The sequence below is a fragment of the Triturus cristatus genome, chromosome 6, assembly GCF_964204655.1.
Source record: "Triturus cristatus chromosome 6, aTriCri1.1, whole genome shotgun sequence".
NCBI classification, from domain to species: domain Eukaryota; kingdom Metazoa; phylum Chordata; class Amphibia; order Caudata; family Salamandridae; genus Triturus; species Triturus cristatus.
In genome coordinates this window covers 146,118,770-146,136,153 of record NC_140589.1, presented here as the reverse complement: position 1 = coordinate 146,136,153, position 17,384 = coordinate 146,118,770, and the positions used below count along the sequence as shown (strand labels likewise).

General features: G+C 46.8%; 1 protein-coding gene across 1 annotated transcript in view; it reads right to left on the bottom strand.

Moving 5' to 3' along the window:
* PPP1CB (protein phosphatase 1 catalytic subunit beta) overlaps window positions 1-17,384 on the bottom strand; it is a 355,283-nt gene that overhangs the window by 76,086 nt on the left and 261,813 nt on the right. Inside the window, exon 6 of the mRNA XM_085610370.1 lies at window positions 10,438-10,589. Coding sequence (XP_085466496.1) covers window positions 10,438-10,589 — 152 coding nt within the window. The remainder of the gene's footprint in view (window positions 1-10,437; window positions 10,590-17,384) is intronic.

The window sequence follows — 17,384 nt, the reverse complement described above, 5'->3', positions numbered from 1 at the left end:
CCTCAGCATCACAAAATGGATGCTGCTGCCACAGACACAAGTCTGACCTCCTGCTGCTGGGAGTGATCCCAGCCAGGGAGGCCTGGACAATAGGTTTCCTGCTTGGGGAGGTGCTAGCACCTCCCCAGACAGCCTTTAGTGTATTGGGGCAGGGTGGGCTGAAAGGAATGAGACATGCCTGGGGCACACAAGGTGTTCCTTGCATAGTCCAGTTCAAACCGGCGCTGGGGCACTCCAGCCCCAGCTCTGGCGCGAAACTGGACAAAGGGAAGTGGGTGTAACCACCCCCTCCCAGGTCCCACCCATAAGGCGTGACCTAGCAGGTATCCCAGCCCCCCAGATTAGTATAAGAGTGGGAGTTGGGCCTCAAGACTTTAGATTATCCTGAACCTGCAAAACTGAACAGAAACTCTGGACCTTCGACATTCGACGAAAGAAGAAGACTGAAGAATCTCCCTTGTAGCCAAGGAGTGGCTACCCTGTGCAAACAGGCACCATCAAGAGACTACCCTTTGCTTTGCCCACGTTCTACGAGGAACCGACTGCAGAGCCCGACCAGAGCCTTGACTTCCAGACTTCTCCGACCCTGATCCACATCCACAGCAAAGCTGAGATCTGTGGAGGCGACGAGCGACGTGGGACCGGCTACCTGGAAAAAGTGGCTAGTAACTTAAAGCGCAGCTTCTGAGGTACCCTCGAAGTTGTGCACCGGGGATTGAGAAGCCCCAACCCCAAGCACCATCTGCACCGAAGATCAGCCCCCCACACTCCACGAGTCCTGCGTGGGGCCCTTCTGCATTTTCCTGCTTGCCGCGTCTGTCCTGTTGCTTGCCCGCTGGCTAGTGGCCTTTGTGACGACGCTCCCTGAAATCTTCTGCGCTGGTTTGGCTCCTCCAGACTGGCTCCCGCTTCTCTGCAAAGAAGAAGCACCCCAGACCTTCCTGGTCTGCACCAGAAGCAAGTCCTCCGTTCTCCGTGGGTTCCGCTTGCCAAGGCTTGGTGAGTCCTAGTCCAACTTCGACGCCGCCGACAGCAAGAGCCTTCGTGGGACAGCTCGCCTCCTGGTCCTGGTCGTCCTCGACGCTTCCTGGTCCTCCTGGCTGCAGCGACAAGCTTCACCTTCACCTGCAATCTTCACGACATCGCCTGGTTCCTTCCTGGTTCCACGTGGTCACTGGCTAGTGACCTTGACTCTGTCCCTTCTGCTTGCAGGTTTCTTCTCTTCTTGATCCCAGCCTTGGGATCCACCGGACACTCTTCACTGACTGCCTGTCAGCATCTTTCTTCAGGTATCCATAGGAGTCGACGACGAAAACGACGCATCTTCACCCCTATGCACCCGCAGCCTGTGGGCTAGGTAACTTGGGTACTCCGGTGCTCATCAGGATAGTGACTATCCTAGTGTCTAGTTTTCAAGTCTCAACTTCCTAGCTACTCCGGAAGTGTCCTAAATCTACCGTTTTCTAAACTGTACTATTGCTATTGACTTTTACGCATTACGCGTGAGTGTTTCCACTCTGCACACGAATCCCGTGGGCCTCCCACTTCCTAACTAACGCTAGTGTAGTGTAGCCCCAGCGATTCCCTAGGCCTAGGCCTATTCTATTTCCGTGACAGTGGTTCTTATACCACTTACTTAGTATATGGTTTGCGTGGCCCCTGGGGCCTAACTGTATTACTTACCTGTGTGACTTAAGGTATGCTTAAATAAGACTGTGTTGTACTTACCTCTAATCTCATAAAGAGTGCTGAGGGTTTGACTAGAATAAATACACTTTATTTTATATATATATATATCTGTTGTGGTGTCCTTTCATTTGGTATTCAAGGGATTATATATGGTATCACAGCTGGCTTCACATGCCATTCAGAGTTTAGCCTAAGACTGCTCTTGTCCATGCTACCACTAGGATAGCTGGTCTATAAGGTTGACTTTACAACCAATCACCATAAGGGTATTTGGACTGATATAAGGTGTACACTAGAACTAGTGACATCATACATCAGGCCAACTTCTCACAATTGTAAAAAAAACGTAGAGATTGAAGTCAAAGCCAATGGTGCAGACTTGTTCACAGTCCGGTGAGGACGTCCATTCAACAAATGTACTCAGACGTTTCAGATTCAAGGAATACTTTCATTCGGTATTCATGATATTCAGCCACATACTATGGTGTTCCGGGGTCTGGGAAAATGGTGCCAAATTATTCAAGCATTTATGACTATCAATGAAGATCCTACGAAGCAGAACCCAGCTGGAGACCCTTTATGTTTCCTGGGGTTCCGTAGAGAACTGCAAGCGCACAAAAAATCTGCTGCCTGGCCTCTTTGAAGGCCTCGGCCTTATGCAAGGATGAAGGCATGGGAATCTCGGGGCACGTTGACACCATCTGAGGAATGGACTCCAAGGCCTGTGACCTCGGTGGAGTGTGAATGACATCTTTATGTCCTCGCACCTTCAATTTGGAGTCAGAGGGGTGGGATGGGGTCGAACCCAGATTGCATTTTAAATTGGACTGAAAAGAGAACTTTAAGTGGGAAGTGGAGCAGTCGTGGGGAGGGCCTAGGGACCAATGCTGGACGTGAGACTGTGTGGGATCCACGCAAAGGCCACGGACAGTTCTTGTGTTCGCTGACATACAACTTTGTCTCCTGGTCCTCAATTTCCTTTGGATGCATGAAGGCATAGTTATCAAAGGACAGTGGTGTCCGAGACCAGGCACCAAAAGGCACACCTCATGCAGGTTCACAACAGTCATCTGCTTTATGCAGAAGTGGCATAGCTTGAATCCTTTCATTTTCTCTGGCACACTGTGGAATGTTTAGTTGTCAGAAAACAGACAAAGGACAGAGCGGCATGTAGGAAGGAGGGCAAGGTCAGCGATCATCTGTGGCTCCAATGAGACATTTCTGTGCGGATTGGCATCAGTGTGGAGCTGCACGACACCACAAAGTGGTGCGCGGGACTACTCCAAAAACCAAACAAAAAAACCCTTGCTGCCTCCAGCCTAGCACCTGTAAGATATTCTATTGCGTGTAATATATGGTTAAAAGTATGCATAAGTATGCAACATTTTATGACAGCCCTGACATACTTTGGTAGTGGTAATGTAATCTGGCATTAGAGGCATAAACTATTCGCAGTGGATCTTGCATTGGTATGAGTTATCCAAATTGCCTGATGTTAAAACCAAATCTTACTTACTTACAACTTTATTTCGATTGAATTTACAATCATAAAAAGTACATTTAAAACATTACAACATTATAAAAATTCAGTTTGCTCATTGACTGCTAAAAAAGGCAGGCATTTTACATGTAAACACTAACACTCTAAATACAAGAATAATAACACAGTAGTCAGCAAAAATTCGGTTTGCTCATTGACTGTTAAGGAAGGCAGACATTTTAAAAGTAAACACTAACACTCTATATACAAGAATAATAGCACAATAGTCAGTAAAATCTTAGGAAACAGTTGCCAATAGTTGAGAATGAGTTTTCAAGCAGGCTTTGAGAAAGCAGGCTACGGTTTTGGCAACGTACGGGGTGTCTAAGTATTGAAGTGCCAAAAGGGCCGGTCTGCATCTTCTCAGTCCTAAGTGTCGGAGCAATGGAACCAGCCATCGTTTCCGCGGAGATTTATAGAAACCGCAGAAAAAGGTTACGTGCAGGGTTGACTGGCGAGTAAGACCGTCACAGGGACAATTTGTTAGTTCCCGTGACCAGTCTAAGGGCACATGTAGTGAGACAAGGCGAAAAAATACATCAAACCGAAATCTGGTTAAAACATACCTCTCATAATTTGACAGAAAAAATGACAAATAAGGTTGAATGCCATAAGAAGATTGGACCATCATTAAATGAACATTTGACTTTTTGACAAGTTCAGAACACAAACTAAGATCGCTTAAGTGGTCAGCACATAGCTTTTTCAAAGATTTTCTGGATATACCCAATAGAGATTCAGGGTCAGTGAAATAAGCAGGGTGATTCAAATCTGTCAAAAATTTTGAAACATATAAGAGCCAAGGAATCTTTTTCCAGTGGGACAAAGTGAGACAGTCAGATATTAGTGACCTAGTTAGATGGCATTGCTCCTGAGTCCATATACGGTGCCATAGTAGAATCGGCTGGTAACTGATGATGTCAGTCAGATACTCCCAACCGAGTTCCACATGGGTGCCGAAAGTAGGAGCACTACGGGGGAGGGCTAATATGTATTTCAGAAAGTAATTTTCTATAATTTGTAGCTCGTCTGCAGACACATAGCCCCAGACTCCGGCGCCGTATGTAGCCACACTCATGCATTTAGCTTGGTAGATCTTCAAAAGCACAGTAGGAGCGGGCTTACCCAGTTTCCTAGAGAACGAAGTCAGTGCGGATGTTGTGCGTTGAAACTGCAGTTTTTTGCTGGATATGGCAGGTTTCCAGGACAGGTGGTTATCAATAAGGATACCTAGATAGGGGTAGGTAATGGCAGTTTCTAATCTGGTCTTCTCAATAAAGAGTGATTTACATTTTTGGGCTCTCTTCCCGATATTCATAACGAAAGTCTTGGACTTATTGACTTTAAGACCAAGAGAAGACATAAATTCGCAGTATTTTTCTAGTTGGATCTGAAGTTGATTAGGTGTCCTTGCTAGGATAACTGAATCGTCTGCATACAGTAATGCAGGGATAGGGCGGGAGCTTATGCAGGGGAGATCTTTGCTATCAGCTAACATCGCTTGCTCCAGTCCATTAGTATAGATGTTAAATAGGAATGGAGCAAGGACGCATCCCTGCCTTACGCCTTTTTCGATGTTAAAGGATTCAGTAAGCTCCCCTTTGATACCGTATCTCACACAAGCTTTTGCATCCGAGTATAGCTCTCGGAGAAAATTCAGCAGTGCAAGATCTATGCCCAGATTTTTCAGGATCGCCCATAGCTTGGAATGAATTACGCAATCAAATGCGGAACTCAAGTCCACATAGACTAGATGAAGTTTACCGCCTTTGGCCCCAGCGTATTTGCCTATGAGTAAAGTCAGATTTAAGGCCTGTTCCACAGTGCCCAGGCCCTCCTGGAACCCAAACTGTAAGTCAGTTAAGATCTTATTCTCTGTGGCCCAGTCCCTTAATCGCTCCAGAATTAGTCTGCCAGCAACCTTGCCTAGGGAATCCAAAAGGGAGATGGGCCTATAACAGGCTGGGTTGTCCCGATCTCCCTTTTTAAAAATGGGCAGGAGCACAGAAGTAGACCAAGAGTCAATAAGGCCGATCTGGGTAACCGCAGACATGACCTGTGTGACAATTGGAGACCAAAGATCTATGTTGCTCACAAATATGTCTAGAGGGACCCCGTCTGGACCGGGCGCCTTACCGGTCTTTGAGGCAGTCAGTGCTGTGATTATCTCCTCTAGATCGAAGTGGAGGTCAATAGGGAAGATGTTATTGCTAGTGGAAGCTACCGCCTCTGGTCTGGGAGCCTCGGTTGTCAAGGGGTTGTCCCCGAAGATCTGCGAATAGTGTGCTACCCATTTATCGGCGGGTACTGCCACATCTAGATGTTGTATCGCAGTTTCATCAGCTAGGAAAGGGGCCTTAACTGTTCTCCAAAACATGGTGGAGTCCTTGGTTAGAGTGCTCTGGTGTAGTTGGGCCCAGAGATAATTTTTTTATTTCCTGTTTACGGGATTGCTGTGCCATCTTGTAGTTTTTCCTTAAGGAGGCGATTTGTGGCTGGTCCCTAGTCTGATTGTGTAGAGCATTTTTTAGTGCACGCTGCGCTTTACGGCAACGAGAATCAAACCACCCTCTTGAGTCCTTATCATTGTCGTGAGTCCTATGGGGACGGGTAAGCTCTTGTCTGATGACTTCTAATATCTTGATAAAGCTGGAGAGAATCAGCTGGGGGGAAGATGACATCTCCAGACAGTGGTGGATTAAAGGAAGGGTTTTTTGGATAATCTTACTAGTGATCTCTGTTGGGTTGGTCATCGTCCACTTAATAGTGTAACCGTTAATTTTATTCATCTCCAGAGAGTGCTGCGCTAAAAGGCTTGTTTTTGGGCAGGCTGAGGATGGAGTATTTAATGCTATGGTTATGCTATTTGAGTAGTGGTCGCTTGAGGGGTCTGTGCCAGTTGTAAATTGCTTCAATCGGTTGTTTAGAGATTGAGAGCATAAAATAAAATCGATGATTGTAGTAGCACCTCTACCATGAAAAGTCGTCTTGAACTCTACAGCTGGACTTACTAAGATGTTCGCGAATTCAAGTTCTAGTGCGAAAATACAGGTATTTAGTGCGTGACCCACTGTGCTGTGGGTGAAGTGGGCCAGGGGGACATCATGCTCGTCTAAAAGCCCACAAATAACTTTGCTATGATTGTTACACAAATACACATTAAAATCCCCACCCCACACAATATGACAATTTAACTCTTGACTCATAGCTTTTTGGTCTTGTAAATACAGGGTAATTTCCGACAGAGATTTTACACAGTCGCTGGGTGAAGAGTTATTATACATATTGATTAGATAATAACAGGAGTTATTGTCTGGAACTATTTTAAGGATTTGAAAAATTGACGAGACTAACGGAACTTCCGTGATCGTAAAGGGAATTAAGTTGGAAACATAGATGGCTAAGCCGCCCTTGGATCTACCATGAGTGGACGGTAAGGAAGGGAGGTGAAATGTTTTAAAACCCTGAATATGAATAGGGTCAATTGCCCAAGTTTCTTCTAGGCAGATTAACTTAAATTTGTTAGTTACTTCCACCCAAGACTGAAGATGGATTTTCGATCTTAAGCCAGCTACGTTCCAGAATAAAATTGGAAGGTCCTGGGTTGATGAAAAGGTAGAATTTGGAGGCTGAGGTTCAGCAGAGGAATCTGGGAGTTGGAACGGAGACTGAGTGGTTATAACAGAAAGAGGAGGGTTGGGTTTAGGCTCACTGGGTTGGGGAGTAGTAGATTGTAGATTGGGGAACGGGTCTGCGGGGGTAGCTGACATGGTGTAACACGCGACAAGGCGAGGAGAAGATGACTGCTGTTGGGTCAGGGTGTACTGGGGAGGGGAAGACTCAAACTGGGTACCATACAAAGATGACGAGAAGGAGCCAACCGCCCGAATGCTCTTACAGGGGTCTTTTGGGTTAGGAAAGACGCTGTTGTAACTGCTGTCTGTCATGGGTGGAGATGGTAGTCAGTCCACCATATCCAGGCAATCATATCGATTGGATAGTAGTGGACCTCTCCAATTGCTAAAGTGGCCTGGTGGTGGGTTGCTAAAGCCATACCCCGACCACTGGTTTCAGTCTCTGATTCCGCCCCAGTTTCCTACCCTCGTCCAGGACCACGGAGGACCTGCGTTACGTCGTGTATTAGGGGGATAGAAATACGACAAATTATGGGTAGCTATCCCTTCAGTAGAGATTTGATCACCCCAGGAGCAAATATGCTCGACTGTATTTGGATCTTCAAAATTTACTATAATACAGTCGCCCTGTGTGTTTTTTGGTAGGTTGCCTAACCAAGGCACTCTACGCACTGTAGTAACTCTGTTGTCCATAAAGATTGGAAGCGGTCTCTTGTTGGACAACCAGAAGATTACTTTATTTTTTAGGGACCAAACCGGTTCATCTTGGTTTGGGGGGGGGGGAGTTCCGGAACCCCAGTCATTATTACTACATATGGAGAGGCCTCAGGTGGGAGATGGATAGGGGGAATCCTTCTCTTACGATTATTGGGAATGGTGTTGAATCCAGTAGCATTATTGGATTGGACAGGAGCGGAAGTGGGGGCAGTAGAGGTGAGAAGGGAAGAAGGATGGTTTGGTAGGGAAGGTGCTGTTGGTTTAGGATTGGTTACGGGGCGGGGTGGTAGAGGATTAGAGGATTTAGGAGGTGGTTGCGGCTTGTTTGTAGATACTAGGGAATAATTTTGAGTAGGCTTCTCAGGGACTTTTTGTTTATTAGAATTGGGGTTCTGCGCGAAGGTTCCAGGTTTTAGCGCGATGGCGTTTGGAGTTTTTGAAGTAATGGGCCTGCCTTTCGCCAAATTAGGATCCTTCTTGTTTCCTGTACTTTGGGATAGTGCAAGGGACAGTTGGGTAAGTTGAGACTGAACCATGTGTAAGGCCTTTTCTATGGGTTCCAAGTGAAATTTAAATAAATCGCCAATTCTGGTGAGCAATAGGCTGTCGTTAGTACGTGCATTGATTGTAAGATTACCATTCACCATATCTCCTCCGCTGTAATTGCTACTTGAGCTGGTGCACCTGATGTTCAGATCAGCAGGAATAGAATCCACTATTTGAACATTTGACAGTGAAGGAGAATGATGGAGGGATGAAAGGTTAGGGTTTTGCGGGGGAAAATTAGAGGCAAGAAGAGTTGCAGGGATGGTTGTGACAGGAGGAATGGTGGAATGGGGGAGTTTAGTGGTTGTCTTCCTCTTTGGTTTTTTAGGGATAGCTCCTTCTCGTATACCCCTAGCCATTGAGGAAGAGGGGGTGTTATCTAGTTGAGTAACAAAAATAGCAGGGGATTTTTCCAGGGATAGATGGGAATCAGACAAGTCCAAAGATGCAGAAAGGTCCACTGTGCAAGGAACAGTGTGCGTTTCTGCATGCACTGTCACTGGAGGAGGTAGATCAATAGGACGTAAGGGGGATTTTGCAGTAGCCAGTAGGCCCATTGAAGAGCGTCTGGCAATCATCAGGTCCTGTGAGATCCTCCGATCCAGTAAGATAATGCCCTGCTCAATAGCATCGTTGGCTTTAGTTATAAATTGATCAATTGGGCCAATGACCTCGCCAGCGGATTGAGCCTGCTTTTTAACTGTGTTCCTAGTGGTTCTCGGGGACATTGTACCGAGAAAATTATTACGATAGTGAGGAACAATGAATATTCTCAAGCCAGTAGTAAAAAGTTAATGTAAAATGACAATGGCAGGATATTAAAACACGAACTGCAAATGGGGTGGCCCAGTCCAGTCCTGCCCGCCCTTGGCCCGGGCTTCGCCCGCGCTTCTCCCCGCGCGCGTCCCGCGTTGCGTTTGGGGCTGGTCAGTTTATAATAAGACAATTAGGGGGCGTAGCCTCCGGGGGAAGAGGCACCAGCTGTTGGATGTAGGTGCTGCTGGTCCTCGCAGTCCCCCGGTGAAGCCAACAGGTAGCCCTGGAGTCTAGTGCACGCTGGGAGCGTGCAGGCTGTCCGCCGAATGCGGGGAAGCTCCCACCAGCGGCACGACCCTTCGTAATCAGAACAAATCGCAATGCGCCCTCCGAGGGCAGCGTTCCGTGATCCTTCCTTGGCAGGTAGAGTAATTACTCAATTGCAGTAGCTGAAAAGAGTTGTGTTGGTATAACACTGCGTTGCTAGTAATGCTAGTAATGCGTCTTGATCAACCCAATTCAACCCTACTCGATCTTTCCCCTGTTCTCTAGAGGGTTTTGCAGCTTCTATCAGGGTGCCTCGCGGATCTTGCCTCGTTTTGAGTTGACCCGCGGCTCCTACTTCGGTAAACAACTTTTCCAATATGCGGCTCCTGCCGTGATGAACCAACTTTCGCGGATTCCCCCACACCAGGCAGTACTACCTCGGCACAGACCACCGCAGTCTATCGCGGCTCCGGATGCCCCCCCCCCCCGTGACAAAAAAGTCCAGTCGCCTCACCTCTGGGGGGCAGGTTGTGGGCTCGATTCACCGTCTGCTGCTTTGACGGGCTCTGTCAGCTGTTCGGCGTTTAGCAGCGTTTCTCGCAGCGTTTCTCGCAGCGTACGCGCTTACAGCTCACAGCCGCTCACTGCCGTTCTGCTCCTCACCCTACACTGCTCCTCTCCTCGGCCACAACGCGGCTTCCCATCAACACTGCTTCGCGGCCTCGATTCGGTACCCGATTCGCGGTTCTCGAAGCCCCCGCGGTTCTCAGGTTCCGCTCTGCCGCCGCTGCTGCCGCTCTCACAGCGGGTCTCACGCAAAAGCTGGACTGGAGCTCACCTCAGTCAAGATCCAAAAACCAAATCATTAATATAGTGATATACTAGTTTCCACATGAACATTTTTTTCCTTGGTCTAATCAACTAAAACATTACACGTGAGCTAATATCCTGCCAGAGTCCAGTTAGCCTACAATCAAAAGGTTTTGGAAGCCACTGTGAATATGGTGAAAAATTGATGGAACTAGTGATGCTGGCTTGAGCAATGTGCAATGAAAACGGTATACACATATTGACCTTTAGTTGTCTTTAAACAGTAAAAATGTTTTGAACAATTTAAAGAACCCCATTTTAAGTCTAAGGGGACATTACCAATTTACTTTAGATGGATGAAGTGCTAAAAAAAGGTTTGAGATCTAGTCTGCTGCCTTGAGATACTTCAAAACAAGGAATGTGGAGGAACAAATATTCATTTGGAAAGAAGTGTTTTACCATTTTTAAACTACTTACCTGATGAGCACGACATATCAAATCCAGATCATGACGGTTCAGAAATTTGCTTACAACATCGGCTCCAAATGTGAAGGAAACGCCACGGTCATTCTCGCCCCAGCCTTGCACATCCTTATCAGGATCAGACCATAGCAAGTCACAAAGCAGGCCTGTAAAATAATTTTCATATAGCATTCAAAAGTAATTTTAACACTTAACGTAGCACTATATGGTTAATACTAGATGAACACAGCATTATATGTCTGCCCATATTGAAAAGCAGTTTGTCAGGTGTTCTCAGATTCCATGAAAAGAAGGTTAACACTGCACAAAGAGGATATGTGGAACACTTAAATAGGGTTCAGACGAAAAACAAATTAAAGAAAACATGCCAGTAATAGGCTAACTTTTCAAATTCGTCTTTGTTGGTTTAAAAAAAAAAAAAAAAAAATTATATATATATATATATATATATATATATATATATATATATATATATATATATATATATATATATATACACACACACACTCTGAGAAAACCATAGGTTTCACACAAGTTATAGTTAGCTGTACATTTCACTCGTAAAAAACCAATGAAATTCCATGTTATAGTTAGTGCAGGCAACTATAACTCACGCGACCGCAATCCTCTGCTGATGACATATGTGTCTTTATGAAAAAAAAAATATTTGTAATATATGTATAGCTAAAATTTAATGGAAGAAGACATGGGCAAATAAGTGTCTAAATACAGTATTAGCATCAGCAGAGGATTGCGGTCGCGTGAGTTATAGTTGCCTGCACTAACTATAACGTGGAATTTCATTGGTTTTTTACGAGTGAAATGTACAGCTAACTATAACTTGAATTTGCAAGGTTTTTTTAAATGCTAATTCCTAACTATAACGTGTGTGAAACATATGGTTTTTTTCAGTGAATTTGTACGGTTTTTTAAATGCTAAGTTACTGTACGCCGTTCGTGCCGTGCGCGCCCACTTCACGCAGTTCGTTCCGTGCGCGCACGGGGCGCTTCGCGCACTGTGCGCGCACAGTGAGCACCGCGCGCCCACTTTACGCAGCTAGTGCCGTGCACACACGGTGGGCACGCGGTGCGCGCACGATGCGCTTCGCGCACCGTCCGCACACGGAGGACATATTATGCGCTTCGTTGTGAAATGTTATTATATGTTCATCAATAATATAATATGCGATGCACAAAAGGTGCCCTGCGGGCACCTTTTGCACAGGGGGGGGGGGGAATATGTGGAGTTTGTTTTTTTATTAATTTATTTACGGTAAGCGCATTCGCCGTTTTTTCGAAAAAAAAAAAAATAACATTTTTGGCCTTGGGGGTCCTTCTGGGACACCCCGACCAAGGCTAGGGGGTCAGGAGCTGGTCTAGCCTGCCCCTTTTCATGTTATCCAACTTTGTTTTTCCTCCCCCCCTCAGAGTGCGAGAGAGAAAATGGCGGCCGACACTTCCTGGTTTCGACCGATTCGAATGTTTACTAAGATCTAACAGCCAATCAGAATCGCGCTCGCGCACGGCACCGTACGGTAAGCTTATGGTGCGCGCTCGGAGCGCGCTTACAGATATATATATTGATTTAAATGCTATTTTCTTTGGAAAACCTACAAAAGGCACATCCTTGACCTGTAGACTACCTCTCTGCCAAATTTCAAGTAACTCTGTTCAGCCGTTCGGGCTGTAGCTGTGTCTAAAGGTCCTATGGAAAAATGCATGGGGAAAACGCGTTTTGGGACCCCCCTTTTTTCTCAGCCCCCGCTTGACGAATCCCCCCGAGACTTTCAGGGTAGGAGCGGAGCGTAGCGCCCCATTAGTTTTGAAAATTTCGCGAGGATTCATCGACCGGCGCCAAAGTTATTCCAAATAGAATGTTGCGGATTTCCTATGGAAACAGGGTCCTAACTATAACTACCTATATATATACACACACATACACACTTGAAACCAATAGATATATACACACACTTGAAACCAATAGATATATACACACACTTGAAACCAATAGATATATACACACACTTGAAACCAATAGATATATACACACACTTGAAACCAATAGATATAGATATATACACACACTTGAAACCAATAGATGGATATATACACACACTTGAAACCAATAGATGGATATATACACACACTTGAAACCAATAGACAGATATATACACACACTTGAAACCAATAGACAGACATACACACTTGAAACCAATAGACATAGACAGACATATAGACACACTTGAAACCAATAGGCATAGACACTTGAAACCAATAGGCATAGACACTTGAAACCAATAGACCTAGACAGACATATAGACACTTGAAACCAATAGACCTAGACAGACATATAGACACTTGAAACCAATAGACCTAGACAGACATATAGACACTTGAAACCAATAGACATAGACACACTTGAAGCCAATAGATATATATATGGAATATGCTACTTACCAGTATGCATCTGTTCTTGGCATGTAGAGCTGCAGAGTTGTACACTTAGCATAGATCGCCATCTGGTGTTGGGCCCGGATGTTTGCAGTTTGTTTTTCTTCTTGGACAGTCTTTGGAAGTCACGAGTTTGGTGACTCCTCCTTCGGTCCGTACTGCGCATGGGCTTCGGCTCCATCCTCAGATTGTTTTTCGCCAACAGGGAAATGATGGAGCTTAGTAATAGCAGTGAGAAACCCATGTGTGTTGTATCTAAATAAGATGTACTGGAACGGATACAGGTAGCCGGGGAGGCGGGTGGGCGTGTACAACTCTGCAGCTCTACATGCCAAGAACAGATGCATACTGGTAAGTAGCATATTCCGTTAGAGGCATATGAGCTGCAGATTGTACACTTAGCATAGATTATATAGCAGTACCCAACCTTAGCGGCGACCACCGGTATCCGTTGCAGTGGTTTGAAAAAGTGTCTTTAGTACAACCTGGCCCACTCTAGCTTGCTGCTTGGAATGCACATCTATACAGTAATGTTTTGTGAAGGTGTGCGGTGTAGACCAGGTGGCTGCTTTGCAGATGTCATCTAAGGGTATATTCCCTAGAAAAGCCATAGAAGCCCCTAACTTTCTTGTAGAATGGGCTTTAGGCGGAACAGATAATGTTCTTTTTGCCTTTTGATAGCAAATTTGTATGCATTTTACAATCCACCTAGCTATCCCGGATTTAGAAATGGGGTTGCCTTTATGTGGTGGAGAGAAGGAAACGAACAATTGTTTAGTCTTCCTGAAGGGTTGCGTTCTTTGTATGTAGTATAGCAAAGCCCTTTTCACATCGAGCGTGTGTAAGGCCCTTTCTGCAACAGATTGAGGTTGCGAGAAGAAGACAGGTAATTCCACCGATTGATTGAGATGGAAGGGGGAAATGACCTTGGGCAGAAACTTCGGATTTGTGCGAAGTATGACCTTGCTGTGATGTATTTGTATGAAGGGTTCCTGTATAGTGAACGCTTGTATTTCACCAACCCTTCTAAGGGAAGTGATATCTATGAGAAAAGCTGTTTTCCAGGTGAGAAACTGTAGCTCGCATTTATGCATTGGTTCGAAGGGCGGACCCATTAGTCGTGTAAGAACTAAATTTAGATTCCATACAGGGGAAGGTGGTGCCCTGGGAGGAATTACTCGTTTAAGGCCTTCCATGAAGGCTTTAATAGCGGGCACTCTGAAGAGTGATAAATGCTGTCTGTTTTGTAGATAAGCAGCGATCGCTGCTAGGTGTAGGCGTATGGATGAATATGCCAGGTTACACCTGTGAAGATGGAGCAGATAGCATATGATGTGCTGTATGGATGCATCTAAAGGGTTGATTGTATTGTTACGGCAGTAAATTACAAATCTTTTCCACTTTGCGGCATAGCATGCTCTAGTGGTAGGACGTCTGGCTTCCATGATGATGTTCATGCAATCAGGGGGAAGGTTAAGGTATCCGAATTCTAAGATTTCAGGAGCCAGATCGCCAGGTTGAGCTGAGCTGGGTCCGGGTGCCTGATTTCTCCATGGTTCTGGGTTAGGAGGCATGGGGATAGGTGCAGTTTTTGATGTGGTACCACTGACAGTTGTAGTAGCGTGGTGTACCACGGCTGCCTGGCTCACGTCGGAGCTACTAGAATGAGTGTGAGGGAGTGTTGTTGTAGCTTCCTTACCACTAATGGAATTAGTGGGAGAGGTGGAAAGGCGTATGCATATCTGCCTGACCAGTTCATCCATATCGCATTGCCCTTGGACAATGGGTGTGGGTATCTGGCGGCGAAGCTTGGGCATTTTTTGTTTTCGTGGGTGGCGAAGAGGTCTATCTGAGGATGCCCCCACTGTTGGAAGAATGGCTGAAGAACTTGTGGGTGCAGTTCCCATTCGTGTAGTTGTTGCGTTTGTCTGCTGAGCAGATCTGCCATGGTGTTTTGTACGCCTGGAACGTGCTGTGCCAGGAGAAAGATGTTTTGGGGAATTGCCCATCTCCATATGCTCTGGGCTAAGCGGGAGAGCTGGGGAGAGTGTCCCCCCCCCCCCTGTTTTTGGATATAATACATTGCAGTCATGTTGTCTGTGCGAATGAGGACTGCTTTGCCCGAAATCTGTTTTTGGAAAGATTTTAGGGCTAGAAAGATCGCCAAGAGCTCCAGATGGTTGATGTGGAGCGATTTTTGCTGTGGCGTCCATAGACCTTGCATTGTGAGGTGTAGGAGGTGCGCTCCCCAGCCGGAGAGCGATGCGTCCGCTGTTAGAATCACCTGAGGAACCGGGTCCAGGAACGGCCGCCCTTTGGAAAGGTTTGTGGTGTTCCACCACTGCAGAGAGTGATGTGTGCGGCCGTCCACCAACACCAGATCCGTCAGCTGACCCTGGGCCTGGTTCCACTGTTGTGCTAGGCACTCTTGAAGTGGACGCATGTGGAGTCTTGCATGGGGCACTATGAAGATGCAAGACGCCATCATTCCTATGAGCTTCATGAACACTCTTGCTGGAAGAGAGTGTTGGGGAAGGAATGTTTTGCGTAAGGCTTGAATGCTTGTGATTCTGGCTGAGTTTGGATAGGCAATACCTTTGGAGGTGTCTATAGTGGCCCCGAGATATTGCTTTGTGTGAGATGGTATGAGGTGGGACTTTTGGTAGTTCACCGTGAAGCCTAGCTGGTGGAGCAGTTGGATGGTGCTGTTTGTATGTTGCACGCATTGGTGGTAGGACGCGGCTTTTATCAGCCAGTCGTCTAAGTAAGGGAAGACGTGAATGTGTTGACGTCGGAGGTGTGCTGCTACTACCGCTAGGCATTTGGTGCGGTGGTGACCCCGAAGGGGAGAAACGTGAATTGGTAATGTTGCCCGTCCACCACGAACCTGAGGTATTTCCTGTGAGAGGGGTGTATTGGAATGTGAAAGTATGCGTCTTTCAGATCCAAGGTTGTGAGAAAGTCTCCCTGACAGAGGAGCGGGAGGACTTGTTGTAGGGTGACCATGTGGAAATGGTCTGAATGTATGTAGGCATTTAGAGGCCGGAGGTCCAGAATGGGCCTGAGGGTCCCGTCTTTCTTTGGTATTAAGAAATATAGGGAGTAAACCCCTAGATTTTGCTGATCGATGGGGGCCTGCTCTATAGCGTGTTTTTGGAGGAGGGAGAGTACCTCCTGTTTGAGCAGTGTGGAATGTTCTTGAGACATTGGACGGTGCCTTGGTGGGATATTGGGTGGGGTAGATGTTAGCTCGAGACAGTACCCTGACCGAATGATTTGGGTCACCCATTTGTCCGATGTTATGGACTCCCATGCGTGGATAAAGTTTTGTAGTCTGCCCCCGACCGGAGTGGAATGGTCTGGGGGGAGCGGAGGGAAGTCATTGTGTGGGCGGGGTGGCAGAACGGGTGGTGTTAGTTTTGCCCCTGCCCTTATTGTAATTAGTTTACCCTCCTGTATTAGCTCATGAGCCCTACGCTTGTGTTTCTCGGGAAGGTTCTGCATAAGAGCCTCAAGTTCATCGTAGTGTGCTCTGTCATAGCGCGCAAGTAGCGCTTGTGTGTTTGCAATGCGCCACATGTTTGCAGCTTGAGAGGCGGTGCGTTTGCCAGACGCGTCTAGGAGTTTGGATTCCTTGTCTGGCGGTGGGGCTTCTCCTGAGGACTGGGAGTTAGCCCGCTTTCTAGCTGTAGAGACAACTAGGGAATCTAAGGGAGCAGGGCCCTTAATGTATGCAGGGTCTGTGGGTGCCGCCTTGTACTTTTTCTCTATTCTAGGGTTTAGTACCCTGGCCCTGACAGGGTCTTTGAACACCTCTGCGGCATGCTTGGTGACACCCTTAAGCATGGGTAAAATAGATGTGGATTTGTCCTGTATGTCAAATGTATCCAGTAAGAAGTCGTCTTCCACTGGTTCAGTGTGCATGTCCACCCCATGGTAGTGTGCTGCTCTCTGCACTAAATGATGAAACCCTAAGGAGTCCTCTGGAGGAGACGGCCTGGATGGGTATAGGTCGTCCTGAGGTATATCGGGTATATCAGGGTTATTGTAATCCTCCCATGGGTCTGGGGTCCCCGGTGGAGTGGGATCCATTGGGGCGTCCGCCGGGTAATTGTCCGGGTCCCCGTCGTCCGGATCTGGGGACGGGGTCGGAGAGTAATGAGGTAAAGGTGGCGGAGACCTGGGAGGGGGAGGGGGTGGAGGAGGTGGAGGAGGTGGAGGAGGTAGGGGAGGCGGTAGTGGGGAGGGCACTCTGAGGGGAGAAGTAGCAGAGTCCTTCCGTTTGGGCGGTGGAGGAGGAGCCGGAGTATCAAGGCGTCTTTTCTTGATAATTAAAGTCAATAGCCCAGTCTTTGGATCTTTGGACAGAGTCTTTTGTAAAGGGTCTGGTGCAAACAGAGCCAATGGTGCCGAATCGTCCGTCGGCACCGATGATTTCGGAACCGAGGGCTTCGATGGTTTGTGCGCCATGCTTTTTTGGGGCCTCCGGT